The 19,913-nt window shown below is 41.6% G+C and overlaps 1 protein-coding gene across 3 annotated transcripts in view; it reads right to left on the bottom strand.

The window, feature by feature from the left end:
* Nucleotides 1-19,913, bottom strand: part of KAT14 (lysine acetyltransferase 14) — a 139,788-nt gene that overhangs the window by 109,966 nt on the left and 9,909 nt on the right. For all 3 annotated transcript variants that reach the window (XM_026683182.2, XM_087960981.1, XM_087960980.1), the window contains one exon: nucleotides 1,898-2,016. In XM_026683182.2, the coding sequence (XP_026538967.2) occupies nucleotides 1,898-2,016 (119 nt within the window). The remainder of the gene's footprint in view (nucleotides 1-1,897; nucleotides 2,017-19,913) is intronic.

Consider the following 19,913-nt stretch of genomic DNA (forward strand, 5'->3'; position numbering starts at 1 on the left):
AACTAAAACTCTTGCAAGAAGCTAGAATAAGAGGAAGATTTGGCCTGCCTAATTGGGAGTTATACTACCAAGCTACAAATTTGATGTGGGTTAAGGAATGGATAACATTAAGAAATACTAGATTGCTAGCATTAGAAGGACATGATTTGTTGTTGGGGTGGCATGCCTTCTTATGGTACAAGGGAACTAAAACACAGGGGTATTTTAGAAGACATTATGTACAGGAGGCTTTGTGGTTAAATTGGGAGAAGACTAAAAGGCAATGTTATTTGAAAATTCCAGTCTGGCCATCAACTATTGAAGCATTTTCTTATCCTATAACATATAAAAAGGAACAAACAGTTAGATATGGTGAAATATTGAATGAAAAGGGTGAACTTAAATCTATGAAAAAACTAGAGGAACAAGGTATAAAGATGAATTGGTTTTCATATGTGCAAATACGCTCTAGATATGACAAAGATTCCAAAACAGAAGGTTTTTATGATAAATTGACTGATTTAGATAAGATTTTGACAGGTACTGATGAAAAGGTGATTAAAAAATTGTATGGATATTTACTAGAAATTAAGCTAGAAGAAGTAACAAGTTAAAGAAATAATGATTGTTTGGGGGGAAAATTTTGGATATAGGATTGATTTAGAGAAATGGCAAAAATTGTGGTCTCAAAATTATAAAATGACAATGTCAACAACATATAAAGAAAATTTGTATAAGATGTTTTACAGGTGGCACCTACCCCCAACAAGAATAGCAAGAATGTTCAAGAACAAATATGAAAAATATTGGAAATGTCATCAGATACCTGGCTCATATTACCATATGTGGTGGACGTGTTCAGATGCTAAAAGATATTGGACTAAAATCCACACATGGTTGGAAAAAATGACAAAAAAATACATAGACTTGAAACCAGAGATATTTTTATTGGAAATTTTACCTGAAATATACAGTAAGGAATTGAAATACTTGATTGTAAATGTATTAACAGCAGCTAGGATTGTATTTGCTAAAAACTGGAAAAATGAGAAAATACAAACTCAGGAAGAAGTTATTAAGAAAATAATGGAATGTGCTGAAATGAGTAGATTGACATTTGAAATCAGAGAACAAGAAGATAAACAATTTTATAAGATTTGGGATTTATTTTATCAATGGTTAGACAATAAAATATGGTAATAAAATATGTAGAACTTTAGAATATAAAGAATATATAAAGATGTATTATCATAATATAACTATGGGATAGATTTAGGATGATAATATGAATTGTCATAAAATAAATCAACTTAAATATGGACTATCTTGCAGAACATGAATGAATAGTATAGTCAAATGATTGATAACAATATTAATGCATTTAGAAATATTTGATAGATAATATGAGAACATATACAAGTAATTGTAAGTGATGACTATGAAGTGGATGCACAAAACAATTTGTAAAGCAATCGACACACTGTATGTACGTAAATGGAAGGTGGCTTGATGTTTTTATGTTGTGTTTGTGTATGTTTGTCTAAAAAATAATAAAACTTTTCAAAAAAAATTATAAGATAGAAGAGATAAAAATGTCTGTAACCTTAAAGAGGGTGAAGAATCATTAAATTTCATTATAGTTGCGATAAAGGCTATGTCCTTATTTATTTTTTCTTGCACTATTTACTTCTTTCTGTTCTCCTTCGTTTACATATAGATTTTACTTTTACATTCAAATAATCTTTAAATATACATATATACATATATGTATGTATGAAAAGAAATATTTTAAACATTGTTTACTGAAAGATGTTGAAGGAAATAATTTTAAAAAAATTTCTAATGTTAACATATTAAAAAAATTGAACTATTTTTATCATTACATTATTTGAACTTTATTAATTAGCTTGCTACTTACCTGTTGCCATGTTAGCTTCAACCGTTCAAACTGCTCCTTCCCATCTTCTGAGCAATCAGAGCAAGTAAACTTGAAAAAGTTATCACCTTTAAGATAGGTGATGTGCTCTTTTGTATGACCTGTAAATAAATAAAAATTGGTCCTTTTTTCTCCACAAAACAATTTAAGTCACATCATTATGAAGTATATTACAAAATATTTTTTCTTCCATTCAATCATGTCTGATTCTTGGCAAGAACCTGCAATTTTCTTGACAAAGTTTTTAAGAAGTGGTTTGCTGTTGTCTTGTTTGCAGGCTTGACAGAAAGTGACCAGCTCAAGGTCACTCAGCTGGCATTGTGCTGAAGGCAGGAATAGAATATTCATAGTCTCTCTACCTGATGCCTTAACCACTACCTCAGACTGGCTCTTATCATATATATTACTTGATTCCAATTGTAATGTTCTCTATTTTAGCCCTGGGAGGGAGACAAGCCTGAAAATCCTTGCCAAGGAAACTCTAGGGATTTATCCAGGCAGACTCCAATAGTCTCCGTGATTAAATGGAAGGGGAAAAAAATCTTTTTAATATACTCTGTGCCTAAGATGGGACTAGCATTCAATGTCTCTTGGGTCTAGCCTGATATCTTAACCATTATACCAAAATGATTCTCACAAAGTACCGTATTTATCGGCGTATAACACGCACAGGCGTATAACACGCATCTTCATTTTAAGAGGGAAATTTCACCCCCACTCCCACCGCGCGCGCGCGCTTCAATCCACAGTGTCCCATTCTGCCTGCCTGCCTGCCTGCCTTAGTTTCTGGTTGTTTGGGAGCAGCTTGGCTGAGAATAATAACTATTCGCCTCTTTTACTCAGCCGAAGCTGTTCCGATTCAACCATTAATGAAGGCAGGCAGGCAGGCAGAACGGAGCACTGCGGGCGGGCGGACGGGGTGGGGGTGGGGAGAAACGGGCGCTTCAGCGACAGGAAAAGCCCCCGCTTCTTTGAAGCAGTTTCTTCCTGTGCTGGTGGAGGAGCGAGAGAGCGACTGAGAGAGCTGACCCAGAGAGAAGGACAGGCTTCGGTTGCTTCCTCCCTCCCTTCTTTCATTTGTGTCCTTGATCCCCGATCCCAGCAGCATTCACCGAAGGCTTCTTAACATTATATCGGCGTATAACACGCATACATCATTTGCCCCCTATTTTCAGGGGGAAAAGTGCGTGTATACCGATAACATGGTAATTATCTGAGCGTAAAACATAACAAATAGAGATAGAATGGCCCTCAAACAGAAATCTTGGCATCTGCTACCTTCTTATTAATACAGAAAACATATACTACATGCTACTATGTAATATTTACATGCTATATAAAACATTTCAATTAAAATATTCCATACTAAAAACAGTTGTTTGATGTTACATGTTCAAAACCAAATACTTTTGTTTGGGAGTTCTATACCAAAATCAGAATAATGCTACTTTCTTTCCATTTCAGAAAAAAAACTGTAAGTATTTCAAGTGTCCAAGCATGTGACTCAGCTGTTATTCCTTAACTTGTACTGTTTTCAAACTTGTGACAACTTAAGGTAGAATTAATTGATCACGTTCTTGCTGTTCCTGATTTCAACTTTTTGAGATCATGGTATGAAGCATGAAGATAGAAACAGTTAACATGTGGTTAGACAAAAGACAATTCTTAATAGTGCTTAACTGTTTCTCAGTTACATGACAGTTAGCCTTTCTGTGAAATTATAGATTTTCTAAAATAATATACATGCAGAAATGTACACCAGTGTATGCAATTAAAAATGGATGAGTGAGAGGAATGTGTGCAATCCGTACTTTGTATTTCCAGCAACTAATTTAAAGATAAACATGTGTGGTGGCTTTTTGTGCTCACATGTTATTAATGATGTAGGTCCCATCTTTAAAAAAAAGGGGGGGGGGGGAAACAGATCCAGTAAACTATAGACCAATCGGCCTAACATAAATACCTGGGAAGATACTGGAAAAAATAATCACAAAACAGATATGCGAACATCTAGAAACAAAGTTATAACTAGAATGGGTGTCAACCCTGAAGTTGGCCTAACTGTGGCCGTTTTTTTCTTGTAGGTTTCTCTTCTGACTGCTTCAGGAGCAAAGCGGCCAGGAAAGGGGGGTGTAAAGATAGCTGGGGTGTTGTAGCCTAAATAAAATTATTTCCTCTGGGAATCAAGGATGTTGCTGTAGGTATTTGAAGGGTGGAGACTGAGGTCACCTAGCAACTGGACTACATGCTGATTGGAGACTGTGGGGGGAAGTGACAAGTTTTACATTTAATTGGGTGAAAAACCAGTGGGAACTTAGAGCCAGTTTTCCACCAAGACTGTGCCAATTTGATATGTCTCAATAAAATATTCTTTGAGAATTTGCCTGCCTTGGAGTTCTTATTGAATGGGATGTATTACTTGGAACCTTGACATTAAACTGGCTCTCTAAACTCTAAGGCTCCAAACCAGAGTTGCTATCTGGGGTCCTGAGCTCCAGCCGCTTGCCGGTCTACCCGAGCAGCAGAAAAGACTCAGGGAAGATGGAGGAAGAAACTGGAGAAGTGAGAGGTGCCGGAGAAGCCTGTGGGGAATTGAGGAGAACCTGACATTCCCCTTGACACCCTAGCGAGCGGCTGCAGCTGAAGTTGAACGCCAACTAGGGGCATGGGCAAAGGAGCAGATCCACCTGCCAGTTTCCAAAGAGCTTTAGCAAGCAGAGGACCTGGAATCCAAACTAGTCAAGGCCAGATGTGGAAGAGACTGATCACATCCATGAGGGAAGTGAGAACAACGATCCTGGAGTGGAGATTGACAGGACTCTTGGATTCAAATGAGTTGGGGGAATGAAAGTACCAGGCTCACAGCCAAGCTCTGGAAGGGCTGCCTGAAAGATTCAAGCAGCGTCAGCCAGCAGCAGCATACCGGTTACATAATAGCTGTCCTGGGCCAGCTGACTTTCACATTTCCCGCGAAAGTGGACCGATCTACCCAGGGCGTGGGGCCTCAACCCTTGCATACAGTGCAACCCGGGATGCAACCGAGTGTTCCCAGGCGAGAGCAGTCAACTCTTCCAGTGGCCCAACCTACCAGCCCCCTGCAGCTGCTATTGGCTTGGTCGAGCTCCACTTCTTACCAGAGTCCACTTGGGCGCAGGAGACTGGCCGGCCCAGTAAGTCAGCACCAACTGTCACCAGCTGGGAAAGTGCCTCCTGGCTAGTCATACTAGCCCAGACAAGGCTGGGCCCAGGTCCAGGTGCAGTGGATTCTAGCCTCACTGGTTGTGCCACAGCCACTGGCTGCGCCACGACCACCACTACCGCAGCCTCGAGGAGAAATTCCACCGCGCTTTCGAGTGGGGTTCGATGGAAGCCCAGACAGGTTGGCCTTCTTTCTAAACCAAGCATGGGCTTACATCGACCACTTTGGGGACAGCTACCAAGATTACCAAGAAATTGTTTCCACCCTCACTGACAACCTGGAGGGGGAAGCGTTGACATAGGTGACCCAAGTTTACGACAAAGGGGTTCCTGAGCTAGAAAATGTCAATGATTTCCTACAGGAATTAAGGAGCTGATTTGAGGACGTATCCCAGAGCCAAGAGGCAGAAAGAGAAATCAAGAAAATCAGATAAAGTCCCCCAGCCAAAGAATACATCCAGGAATTCCAAAGAATCGCTGGGAAGTTGTTACAAATCTGCCTTTGCCAGGGAGTCCCAGATCACATCCATTGCTGGTATAGTACTGGATGGCTGTAGCAATGGACTTAGAACTATGGCGACATCAGAAGGAGACCCCAGAGAGGAAACACAAGAGATAACTGGGATGGCGAACTAGCCCATGCCCAGCAGAGGAGCCACTTGGAGGGGCCTCCATGGTGCCCATAAAATGCTTCCGGTGTACCACAAGCAAGAGGCCAAAGCTCTTCTGTAAAACCAAAGAGACTACAGCAAAAACCCATGGAAAAGGGGAAATTCACCCAGCAAGACGTTGATGTCTCTTCCCCCAAAAAGGGGAAGAGAAAACTCCGACCCCTGAGGTCCCACCACTGACGAGCAGTGACAGTAGTGATGATAGTGAGGACGACCTGATGGTAAGTGAAGCCATCCGTCCTTTTACGATTAAGTAAAAAATAGTGGTGCCAGAGACAGGAGACCATGGGGAAGTAGAAGCCATCATAGACATGGGCTGCACCCGCTACCTCATCAGCCCTTCCAGAGTCACTAAGCTGGGCATAAAGACGAAACCCCTAGCAAACCCTATATAATTTGAGCAGGTAGATGGGTCAATAATAGGGGGGAGGTCAGCTACGCATGTCACCTAATCTGTCAAACTATAGATGGGGCACCACTGGGAGCTAATCCAGTTTGAGGTGGTCCCAAAAATGCCCGAGTCCATCATACTGGAACTGGCTTGGCTAGACAAATGGAACCCAACAATCACCTGGAAAGGAGGTTACCAAAAACTGAAATTGGAGCTGGTTCCAGACCCACTCACAACCTCAACAGAGAGGGAAGTATGCCAGTGGCTGAGTAACACTAACAGAGAAGGCTGCCATAATGGCACAGCCACTCCCAGGGACTGCACGGATACCAAGAGGTGTTAGCAGAGGTGTTCAGCAAAGAGAAATGCAGGAGGGTGGAGCTGGCGTTGCGACGATACAGCATGCGATCTCGGAGGTCTGAGATCGCAGCCGATATCTTTGCCCCTGGATGGTCCAAACGGATCTAAACCGTCCCGAAGAGATGGCAAAAGTGAAGAGTGCATCCTGTTGATCCCAGGGATACCGCAAAGTCCCTGGTAGATCCAGGAGCAGCCATTAAAGCTGCTGAAGTTGGGACAGCTCCGAAACGGAAGAGAGCAGAAAGAGAAAGTGTGCCGGTTTGGTGAGAACTTTTTTATTCTAAGACTTGAAAGGACACCCGAAGGAAAAGAAAGAATCTGTAAAAGTTTTGACAGAAGTGATTAAGCGGCGATTTTAAACGGAAATGTCAAAGTAAGGTTTTTTGTTTTTTTCTCATTGCTGGATTTCTATACGCGATTTTAACTGGACTGGTTCTTTTCTTATTTATACCTATCTTTTCTTCTCCTTTTTGATTTTGTAATATTTTAGGCTGAGGCTCCTTTTAGTTACTTAGTTATTTCCCTTTTTTAAATATTTTTTTCCTTTTTTTCGGTAATTTTTACTATGTTTTGCTTGGGAAAGGAGGGGGAAAGTGAAAGCAAAGAAACTTTGTAACACTGCCAACTAGAGGCTTGAAAATGCTTTATTTCCTGTGATCAGATGAAGCTGAGAAAGCTGAGAAAGAAAGAACTGAGACTCCTTTTCAAGGACATTGCTATGTGATAAGATAGAGGGAAGAGCACGGGAGAGTGTTATTGCAGGTGCTCTTCTGGATTTCTATCAACAGCTGGAGCCTGGTATTGAAGCTCACGAAAAGAAAAGGTGATAAGTCTTTGGAGAAGAGAGTTATAATAAGAGCCTTGGATAAGTAAACAAAGTGCAGTATGCCCTTTTTATTTTTTTTAAGCTGTGCTACCCCTCCTTACCAGTTTTACTGTATTTTTTTTAAAAAAATCTTTATTCTTGTAATAACTACTTGGGTTTTTGGCCTGGTTGGAGTTTGTTTTTGTCCTTTTTTTTGGAAGTCCAGTCTTCACGTTTGCTTTTTATTTTAAAGGGAAAGCCTTAAAAGCCTTTTCTCCTTTTTTTTCCTGGCATTTTTTGTTTTTTCACCCACCTTTTTGGTTCATTTTTATGCACTTTTTTTTTATTTGAGACTTTTCAATTGGATTAAGGTGTTGAAGAACCTGAAGAATTTTTCTCCTTCTTTTGTTTTCTTTTTAAGTCTTTTTTTTTTACTTAACTACTGATTGGATTAAGGTTTACAAGAACCTGAAGAAACTTTGTCTCCCCCTTTTTTATTACTATTGGGCTTTTCTCTCTCTACCATTTTTATTTTTCACCTTGGATTATAATTGGCTACTTCACAATTGGATTAAGGTTTAGAAGAACCTGAAAACTTTGAATCGTTTCAAATGAGTAGGAAATTTACAGCTCCTGGTTCCTCAACTTCTACTTCTGCCTCCCCACCATCTGGAGGACAACGTTCAATACAGACAATGTTAAAGCAAGAAAAAGAACAAGAAAAAGTGACTCTGCAGATGATTATGCAAGGAATCCAAGATATTAAAGCAAGATCAGAGACTATTGAAAAGAGAATAGAGAACATAGAACATCGAACAAAGAACAGAGAATATTGAACAAAGAACAGAGAACACTGAATAAAGAACAGGGAAAACTGATGAAAAAGTGGAGAACATTCAACAAATGATGTCGAAGTATGATGAGAGATTCCAAAAAATTGAAGAAGATAAACAAAGAGACAAGAAGATTGGAGACATTGATAACAGATTAACTGTGGTTGAACAAGATAAAAGTGGTATGCTGAGATGGGAGATGGACAGATCAGAATTTTATCTTAGATTTCAAAACATAGAGGAAGAAAACGGACAAAATCTAGCTGAGATAATGATAGAAATATTGGCTGAAGCTTTGGAAATAACTCAAGAGAAGATGATGGATGGAATAGATGAGTTATATCGAGTTTTTATAAGATATGCCATGAGAAATAGCCTACCAAGAGAAGTTCATATTAGATTTACAAAGAAAGCAATTAAAACGCAAATATTGCAAGTGGCAAGAGAGAAAATGTTGAAATACAAAGGCAAGGAGATTGTGGTCTTAAAACAAATACCCAGAAGAGTGAGAGAGATGAGAAGAGAATATCGATTCCTAACTAAAATGCTACTTTAAAAAGAGGTGAATTATAGATGGCTGATCCCAGAAGGGTTAATGTTCACATGGCAAGAACAGAGACATAGAACTGACTCAATTGAGAAAGCGGAATTATTTTATACAGAATTTTTTGGAAGGAAAGAGGAAGAGGCAGAAATAGAGATCTCACTAATTGAATTCCAAGAGGACCAAATGGGGACTGAAAAAGAAGAAGGCGCAGTAGGTGGAAAGGTGGAAACCAAAGAACAACGTGAACCAAGATCTACGAGAGCTGCTAAACCCAACTATAAAATATAACCATGGAAGAGAAAAAATTGATCACAATTAATATAAATGGACTTAATTCAGCCGTTAAAAGAAGGAAAACTTTTCATAAATTAGAGAAATTAAAATTTGATATAATTTGTCTACAAGAAGTACATATTAAAAAACAATATGAACAATTGTTGGTACAGCCAAAATTAGGGGAAATATTTACTTCCTTGACCCAATGTAAGAAAAGAGGAGTGGTTTTATATATTAAAGAGATCACCCCAGCAAAATTGATCTATACTGATGAAGATGGAAGAGTATTAATGGTGGAAATAATGGACAAAAATATGAAAACACTCCTGATTGCAATTTATGCTCCAAATGACAAACAAGAAGAATTTTACAAAAAATTACATATGAAAATAATTGAACTGGATTATGCCAATATAGTTATGATGGGAGATTTTAATGGAATTGTAGACAATAAGTTGGACTATACAGCAACAACAACAAAGCAAAACAGAAAGACTCTCCCAACATCCTTTTTTAAAATGGTTGATGAATTAAATTTAAAAGATACATGGAGAGAAAGAAATGCTAAAACTAAACAATATACCTTCTATTCAAATAGACATTTATCATGGTACAGAATAGATATGATATGGATATCAACAGAATTAATATCTAATATTCAAGAAATAAATATTGAAACAAGTACATGGGCAGACCACAATCCAATGACAATTAAATGGAAAGGACAAAAAAGAAGATCGAGATGGACGTTAAATAATAGTATTTTAAAGGAAAAAGACAGCGGATGGAGAAAGAATTGGCCTTTTTCTTTAGAGAAAATAAAAAAGAAGATACATCAATTCAGAATGTATGGGATACAATGAAGGCATATGCTAGAGGCTTGATAATAGATTATACAAGGAAAAGGAATACTAGGAAAAGGCAAGCCACTAAGGTTCTAGAGGATGAGCATAAAAGACTTGAAAAAGAGCTACAGAAAACGCCACAGAAAAAGGACAATAAGCTAAAATGGATATAATTAAACACAAAATGGGCGTTGGTTCTTACCTGACACGCCCCTTCTCGGCGAGCTGCGAGGAGCATCCAGAGTGGGAGGTGCTTCAGACTCCGCTCTCACAGGCTGAGCTTGAATTGAGGAACGCTCCTCCTCCTCCACGTGACTCCTCCATAGCGTTCCCCAGTTTTGCGAGGACGAGAAGAAAAAGCAGTGTTCTCATCCTAACTAACTAATGGATCATTGGCCGAAACAAGATTCCCCACCAGACGGTGAAATTAGGGTGGGGCTGGATGCTCCTCGCAGCTCGCCGAGAAGGGGCGTGTCAGGTAAGAACCAACGCCCATTCTCCATAGAGCTGCTCAGAGCATCCAGAGTGGGACATACCAAAGCTTGGCTGTCCTACAGGAGGGACTCCGTTTGGTTCGGGAGCCTCTCTGGGTCCTTGAGGACCCGCTGTAGGACTCATCTGCCAAACGAGGCCTCCGCTGAGGCAAATATGTCGATCTTGTAATGCCTAATGAAGGGAGACGGGGAAGCCCAGGTGGCAGCCTGGCAAATATCAGTGATTGGGGCCTGGGTGGCCCAAGCTGCCGAGGTAGCCGCACTTCTGGTGGAATGTGCTGTTATTCCGCTGGGTACTGGCGGAGCCTGTGACAAATAAGGTCTAGAGATAGTAGCTCTGATCCAGCAGCCGATGGTTGAAGGGGATACTTTGTGACCCAATGTCTTGGGCTGGAAGGAAAAAAATAGGGATTCGGACCTCCTAAAGGGCTGGGTGTGCTTGATGTAGATGCGCAGGGCACGTCTCACGTCCAGGGTATACCAAAGCGTTTCCCTATCCCGCGATAGTTTGGGGCAAAAATTTGGGAGAATGAGTTCCTGTGCCCTGTGGAAAGCTGAGTTGACCTTGGGCAAGAAGGTAGGGTCGGGCCGGAGAACCACCCGGTCAGCGTGAAAAACGCAGAGGTCCTTTCTAACTGACAAAGCTGCGATTTCCGAGATCCAACGGGTCGATGTAATGGCCACCAGGAACACAACTTTGAATGTTAAAAACTGGAGGGTGGACTCCCTTAGAGGCTCAAAGGGGTGTTTAGTGAGTGACACAAGGACCTTATTAAGATCCCAGGTAGGGTACCAGTGAACAGTCGGAGGGCACAAATTAGTGGCTCCTCTGAGGAATGCCCTAATGCGAGGGTGGTGGGAAAGGGAACCAATGTTGTCGCAAGAGATAACAGTTGTGAGGGCTGCGACCTGTCGTCTCAAGGTGTTGGGGGAAAGCCCTTTCTTCAGTCCCTCTTGGGGGAAATCCAAAATCCGAGCGATAGAGGGCGAGAGTGGGTTGACTTGGGATTTATGACACCACTTGCAGAAACTATTCCAAGTGGCATTGTAGATTTGGGTAGTTGAGGGCCGCCTGGCGGCTAAGATGGTGTCAATAACCTGGTCAGAGAACTTCTCGTTTCATAGGCGGTTCCGCTCAACCTCCAGACGGCTAACTGGAGCCATTGGGGATCCGGATGCAGAAGGGGCCCCTGAGAAAGGGAGATCCTGTTCGGGGGGATTTTCCAGGGGGGGCTACTGATAGGTTGCGGAGGTCCGCAAACCATGGGCGCCTGGGCCAGTAGGGGGCCACCAGAAGCAGTTCTGCCTTCTCGTGGATCAGTTTTTGGATGACTCTGGGAACTAGAGCTAGTGGGAGGAATGCGTATAGGAGCCCTGGAGGCCAGGGGCAACGTAGGGCGTTGTGATTCTCCGCCCCGTGGGAGGGGTACCTCAAGAAGAATCTTGGGAGTTGTGCGTTGAGAGGGGATGTGAAGAGGTCCACTATCGGTTGGCCGAAGATTGTGGACGCCTCCCTGAACAGAGACGGGTGGAGGCGCCATTCTGACTGGTCCACCGTGGCCCTGCTCAACCAGTCTGCTTGGGTGTTTGAAACTCCTGAGATATGCTCTGCTTTGAGGGAGAGGAGATTGGACTCCGCCCAGTGGCAGAGGCGCTCAGCTTCTCTCATCAACCATATGGACTGTGTGCCCCTGTCTGTTGACGTGAGCCTTGGCTGTGACGTTGCCCGTGAGAATAAGGACATGACGTCCGCGTACCTGAGGGAGGAAGCTGCGTAGGGCCAGGTGTACGGCGTGAAGTTCCAACCAGTTTATACTGCATACCCGTTCTGTCTCCGACCATCTGCCCTGTGCCGTGAGCGAGTGGACGTGAGCGCCCCATCCGGATAGGCTGGCGTCTGTGGTGAGGGTGAGCCGCTGGGGCTCCTTGAAGTAATGACCTTTGTTGATGGCGGGGTTGGTCCACCAGAGGAGAGACGTGAGGACCTTTGGAGGTACCCTGACCATGGATTTTGAATTGCTTCTGGCGGATCTTTGAAATGGAAGCAGGAACCACTGTAGGGATCTGGTGTGTAAACAGGCCCAGGGAACAATGGAAATGCATGAAACCATCTTACCTAATAACTTAGACAAATCTAATAGAGTTACCTTTTTTGATCGCCGGATCTGTTTGACAGATTTCTGGATACTAAGGAGTCTTTCCGAGGAAAGAAAGACCTTTCCTTTAACCGTATCAATTACGGACCCCAAGTGGGTTATTCGGGTAGATGGCGACAGTTGGCTCTTTTGCCAGTTTATGAGGAACCCATAGTCTTGGAGGACAGAGAGAGTAACTCTGGTGTCCCTCTCTGCTTGCGTCTGGAGGGGGACAAGATGAGGATGTCATCCAGGTAACAGTGGAGACGTACGGGAAGGTTCCTAAGGTGAGCCGCTAGTGCCACAAGGACTTTAGTAAAGGTTCTAGGGGCCGATGCCAACCCAAAGGGGAGGGCCACATATTGGAAGTGGTGATGACTGTAACAGAACCTGAGGAATTTGGAATGGGAGGGCCGGATTGGGATGTATAAATACGCTTCTGAAAGTTCTATAGAGGAGAGCCAGTCCCCTTGCCTGGTACCCAAGAGAATGGACTGTAAGGTGTGCATCTTAAACCTGCGGTGGATCAGGTAACGATTAAGTCGTTTTAGGTCTAGGATTGCTCTCCATCCACCTGAGTGTTTGGGGACCACGAAGAGGTGGGAGTAAAACCCCCGCCCTCATTGAGAGGGTGGGACGGGTTGGATAGCCTGTATGTCGAGGAGAAGCTGAATGGCGGAATCCATCAAATTGCGTTTGGTGGGGTCCCTCGAAGGGGGCGATGCCATGAAAAAGTCAGAGGGGGCGCACTGAAATTCAAGGGCGAGTCCGAACCTGATGGTGTCTCTGACCCAGGCATCGGAGGTAGAGGAATCCCATTGGTCGGTGAAATGTCTGAGACGTCCGCCAATGGGGGGGAGGAACAGGATCTATCTTGGGCGCCATAAGGGTCTCCCGCCTGATCCCCTGAAGGGTCTCTTGTAGCTGCCACCCCTTCTGTTCCTGTCGCCCGAATCGGCTCGATTCTGGGGGTGGGATGGCCGAAAGGAGGGGGGTCTCGGGTACCTGGGCAGGAAGGGAGACTGGTAGAAGGGTCGGAAGGACCCTCTCCGAAAGGGCTGAGGGACTCTGGGCTCTGACCTCCGAAAAAGAGAGGGAAATTTTTTCTTGCTTCGGCTCTCAACTAGCAGGGGTTCCAGAGCTGGGCCAAATAATTTGTCTCCCTTGATGGGAGCAGTGGCCAATTTGACTTTGTTTTTGACATCCGCCTGCCAGTGTTTGAGCCAGAGCAGGCGGCAGGCTGTAACATGTGAGGTTATAGCTCTAGTGGAAAACTTAACTGAATGGTAGGTGGCGTCGGCTGAGAATTCTGCCGCGGCCGCAAGCTTAGCGATGTCCTGATGCGCCCTTGTATTAGAGGTGGGGACATGCTGTTTTAGCTGGCGGAGCCACCGGATCGAAGACCTGGTGAAAAAGGAAGCGGCCGTGGCCGATCTAATGGCCCAAGCATCAGATTGGTGAGCCCGGCATAAGGCCAGTTCAGCCCTCTTGTCTTCGGGTTTCAGAGCCTCCAGAGGGTCACTAGGGGAGGAGAAGGATGCTAAGCCAACAATGGGCTCATCAACCTCGGGGGTATTAAGTAGACTAGAGAAGTCTGAATCGAGGTTGAAAAACCTCTTATCCTGGCTGGATGGGGCAGGGGGGGCCCCTGTGGAAGCCAACTGTTTTGATACCAGGTCGGAAAAAATGGGCGGAGCCAGAATGACTTCAGCTTCCACAACGGGCTGCTTAAAAATGGAATCCTCTGGGCCCTCCGCTGAGGAAGGGGGGGGGGCAGAGGGAAACTGTGTGTACAGGCCAGAGATGTTTTTGGCCTTAAAGAGTAGTGATTTATACAGGTGTGGCTTGAACAAGCCCACAAAGGTGGGTTGGTCGGGGGTGAGACCCTCATCCTCGGACATCTCCCCCTCCATTGGCTCCGTCTCCGATGGAGGTTCAATGTAATGTGTCGACCCCAATTTGAATTCATCCTCCTCCCTGAATTGATCCAGGCCCCCTTCCTCCTCCTCCTGCTCCCTTTCTGGAAGAGGGCTGTCCCTCTGTGAAGGTACCTGACCGTGGGGAGGATCCGATCTAGGCAGGGATCTGACATATAGAGACTCATGTTCGGGAGCCATCGGGAAGAAGCCGGGTCTGGACATCTGTTGGAGACCTTCCGCAATCCCCTGGCGGATAGCCAGCTCCATCCATGACCTCATTTGCTCTGGAACCTTGACTATGGCAGGTTCCTCTTGGCGCAGACCAGCGGCCGTAGGAGTAAATGTAGCTTCGGGTGTCCGTCTGGTCATTGTTCCAGGAGCCTGATGACCCTGGGGTGAGCTGTGCCTGGATAGGGAAGAGTAATCTGGAGGAGGGGGGGTTGAGTAGAGGTAGGAGTGGAGGGTGGGAGGGCTGGAGGCACCGAGCGTGACCCCCTGGATCGCCTGTCGAATTCCTTCTCCAACGCCTTATGGCGCCTTAAGGCGTCCCTTTGAGAGGCCTTGGAAGTTTCCTTAGCCTGTCTGCGCAAATGGTGAGATTTAGATTAGGCCTTCAAAGAAGGGCCTTTAGAAGAATTGTCATCTGCCATTTTAAGAAGTAATGAGTGTATGCAAGGATACTAAAGGTGGTTGGCTCGCCTAGGGTTCGACCTGCACAAAGGCCGGGTGTCCTTTCAACTGGTCTGCGCCCCCTTTTGGAATTTTGGTATGTACTATGATATAAATATATGTATATAAATATATATTATTATTAATAATATTTTTTAATTTTTTTAATATAAAAATATGTAAATTTGATCGGAATAAATTTGGATCTTGGTCCAATAAGAGTAACAACCTTGGCTGCTAAATTTTAGCAAAAAATTGTATGGAAGACAGGTTGATTAGTTAGCCAATTAGCCGAATGAACGCCTGAGGCCAATGGAAAAAAGGGAGATAAGGCCTCCAGCAGCTGTACTCCCAGGCGAAAACTGGGGTGGGGGGTGCTGCTATTACTTCGCCCTGAGCGTAGCTGCGGGATAGCCAACAATATAAACAGAAGAAGTCACAGGTATCCGATTATAGTGAAAAAGCTCTGAACAGGCTGATAAGGCCTGTTTTGGTGAGCTAGGGTGTCTCACAGCAGAATCAGTGAGAATGGAAAAAACAAAAATGGCGCCCGACCACGAGGCGGCGCCCAAAATGGCGGACGCCTACTGAGCTAGATGTCGGGGCCTCTCAGGAGCGGAATTAAGCTCCTCCGGCAAGCTTAGAATGCGGAGAGGGGCAGCAAAGGAGAAAGTCGCCCCTTCCTGAGATGATCGGCGTTCGTGGGGGCGGAAAACCAGCGGCGCTTTGGAGCGTAATAAATTCAAGCCGCTAACGAGGGCGGCGTGGAAAGCGGCAGGGAGGTTGAGATCGAGGATGGGGGGGTTAGCGCAAGAGCGCTGCTAAACTGCCCGCTTTTTCCCCCTGAGGGGCAAGGAAAACGCTCCCATGAAGCTAGAGAAGAAACCAATTGCGCAGAGGCTAGAGAAAAAAATATTCAATCAAACCTTATAGTAAGAATAGAAGAGATCCTGAATCGGCCAAGGAGCTTAATCAGAAACTGCCTGACTCGCACAAGGCTGAGCATAAACTGGGGAACGCTACGGAGGAGTCACGTGGAGGAGGAGGAGCGTTCCTCAATTCAAGCTCAGCCTGTGAGAGCGGAGTCTGAAGCACCTCCCACTCTGGATGCTCCGAGCAGCTCTATGGAGAATGGGTCAAATAGAGAAAGAAGAATTAGCACAGAAAATTAGAGGTGCTAAACAGAACTACTTTGAAGATGCAAACAAACCAGGTAGATGGTTAGCATATAAATTGAGAAAAGAGAAAGAATCAAGGAAAATATTGCAGTTAATAGACAAGGCCAAGTTTGCCATGGCAGCAAAGAGAAGAAGGAAATCATTCGAGATTTTTATTGGAAATTATATAAGCAAGAGAATATTGATGAGGAAAGAGTTAAGCAGTATTTACAGAATGCTAATTTACCTAAGATACCTAAAGAGACTGAAAAAATGTTAGAAAGCAATATAACTATGATGGAGTTAACTGAAGCACTTAAGAAGCAAAATAATGGAAAGGCACCAGGCCCAGATTGACTCCCGGCAGAATTTTATAAAACATTACAAGAATCGTTGAACCTTCCATTGCTAGAAGTTATGAATGAAGTTATGTGAAAGAAGAAGATACCCAAATCATGGTCAGAAGTCTATATTACACTTATTCCAAAAGAGGAGGCTGATCCATTGCAAATTAAGAACTATAGACCTATTTCTCTACTAAATGCAGATTATAAAATTTTTGCTTCAATATTGGCAGAAAGACTTAAAAAATATTTAAATAACTTTATTCATTCTGACCAAAATGGATTTCTGCCAAAACATTTGGGTGGTTGTTTGGAAAAAAGTTTTTTTTTCTACAATGGCATCACTTGTGGATGAACTGAAAATTGAATTCAAAAAATATAAAGAGGAACAAGAAGGGAAGGGCTCTCTTGGCTCTTTTTCAATTCTTAGAAATGGCGATCTGTACCTATGAGAAACTGACTGCGCAACAAGATGATTGGGACAAAGAAGAAGCCATTTTTGATGAACAAGTAACTTTACTTGGGGAAGAAAGGGGAAAGGAGGAAAAGAAAATGGAGACTTTAAGATCTAAAAAAACAACCAAAAAAGGGAAAATAAGGTGAAAAGTGAATATAATGTTAGAAAACAACAGAAAGGGGGAATACAGAAGAGGGAAATGGAGGTGGAGAGACAAGGGGGTAAAAAGGGCAGGGAGAAGAAGCAAGGGAGGAAGGAAGGGATGAGAAGTTTCAATGGTGTGGAGCAAGATGTAAAGAAACAGGATTTATTTAGAGATAATGGGTAAATACTTAATTGAAAAAGGGATTCTGCAAAGGTACATAAGATTGTATTGTTATATTTGTATTAGAAATAATGTTAGAAAATTGGAAACAACATATGATTAAAAAGTGGGATAAAATATTCAGTGTAATTTAGTGAATTTTTTGTGAACAAAAGGAAGGCAATGAAATAAATGAGAGAATTGAATTAGGAAGGAATGGGAACATTTTAATGACACAATGTTTTAAAATATAAGTTAAGTGGGGGGCGGAATAACTATGGAAAGTTTATAAGTGTTCCCATAAAAGTATGATATTTAACTGAAAAGTAATGTGTAACATGTTCAAGATTTAAATGAATATTAATATTAATGATAGATTTGAATTGGTATGGATTTTTGTTTTAATTATATTACATATTTTCTTTTTTAAAAAATATAGTGTGTAACTTTAGAATGTACTAAGCAAAATCCAAATGGAAGTTATGTACTATACTAAGTGTTATAAATTTAGGGGAAAGACATAAAGGCGTCATACTCCAATCAGTGTACAGGAGAAATTTTGTTTAAAGGGAAAAGATAATAGATAGCTGGAAACAGGGACAAAGAATAATAAGCATAATGATCTGAACTGAGATGAGATAAATAAAATAAAATTAAGAAAGTTAAAAGAGGGGAGAAGCTATATAAAAAATGTAAAATGGCAATAAGACATGGAATGGTATATAAAATGAGCATGAATTTGAATTTGTATCTGTACGAAGAGATGTAACCCGGGATCATGCTGCTTTCAGAAAAGATGTTTTATGTTTTTATGTTTTATGTTTTGTTTGTTTGTGTATTGTTTTTGAAAATCAATAAAATTTGTTTAAAAAAAAAAAGAAACAGCACCAAAATTATTGGAAAAGATAGAGGCATATGGCAAGGTGGCTGGTTTGAAAATAAACAAAGACAAAGAATATGTTATCAAGACAAAAGGAAGAATTGGCAGATCTATTGAAAATTCAAGTCACGAATAAGATCAAGTATTTGAGGATACATCTGACAGCAAGATGTAGTACGTTAAAAGAGAATAATTATATTAAACTTAAGCAACAGATAGCGCTAGACTTGACGAAATGGGGAAATTTACAACTGTCACTAATAGGGAGAATCTCAACAATCAAGATGAATATATTACCCAGAATTTTATATTTGTTCCAAACAATTCCAATTAGGCTTGCAAAAGACTATTTTGAAGATTTAAATAAAATTGTGTTGAAATATATATGGCAAGGTAAGAAAGCGAGAATAAAGTTAAAACTTTTGCAAGATGCTAGAATTAGAGGAGGATTTGGTTTGCCACATGGGAGTTGTACTACCAAGCTACAAACTTGATGTGGGTCAAGGAATGGATAACATTAAGAAATACTAGATTGTTGACATTAGAAGGACATGATTTGTTGTTGGATTGGCACGCTTTTTTATGGTACAAGGGAACTAAAATACAGGGGTATTTTAGAAGACATCATATACGGGAGTCTTTGTGGTTAAATTGGGAGAAGATTAAAAGACAATATTATTTGAAAATTCCAGTCTGGTTATCGACTATTGAAGCTATAATATACAAGAAGGAACAAACAGATATGGGGAAATATTGAATATAAAGGGTGAACTTAAATCTATGCAAAAACTAGAGGAACAAGGTATAAAGATGAATTGGTTTTCATATGCACAAATACATTCAAGGTATGATAAAGATTTTAAAACAGAAGGTTTTTATTATAAATGGACTGATCTAGATAAGATTTTGACAGGTACTAATGAAAAGGTGATTAAAAAACTGTATGGATATTTATTAGAAACTAAACTAGAAGAAGAACAAGTTAAAGAAACTATGATTGTTTGAGGGAAGAACTCTGGATATGGGATTGATTTAGAGAAATGGCAAAAATTGTGGTCTCAAAATTATAAAATGACAATGTCAACAGCTTATAAAGAAAATTTGTATAAGATGTTTTACAGGTGGCATTTTCCCCCGACAACAATAGCAAGAATGTTCAAGAATAAATCCGAAAAATGTTGGAAATGTCATCAGACACCTGGCTCATATTACCATATGTGGTGGACTTGTGCGGATGCTAGAAAATACTGGACTAAAATCCACATGTGGTTGGAAAAAAATGACAAAAAAACATGTAGATTTGAAACCAGAGATATTTTTATTGGGAATTTTACCTGATACATATAGCAAAGATTTGAAATACCTGATTGTAAATGTATTAACAGCGGCTATGATTGTATTTGCTAAAAACTGGAAAAATGAGAAAATACCATCGCAGGAGGAAATCATTAAGAAAATATTGGAATGTGCTGAAATGAGTAGATTGACATTTGAAATTAGAGAACAAGAGGATACACAATTTTATAAAATTTGGGACCTTTTCTATCAATGGTTAGATAATAAAATACAATAATGAAATATGTAGATTTTTAGAAAATAATAAATATATAAAGATGTACCTCTTTTTTATTATATCTACAAAATGTTTTTAGGATAGATTTGGGAGGATTATATGAATTGTTACAAAATAAACTAAGTAAATTATGGTTATCT

This window comes from Notechis scutatus, chromosome 3, assembly GCF_049901735.1.
Source record: "Notechis scutatus isolate UNSWTSFEM ecotype Mainland chromosome 3, rNotScu1.2, whole genome shotgun sequence".
Lineage (NCBI taxonomy): Eukaryota > Metazoa > Chordata > Lepidosauria > Squamata > Elapidae > Notechis > Notechis scutatus.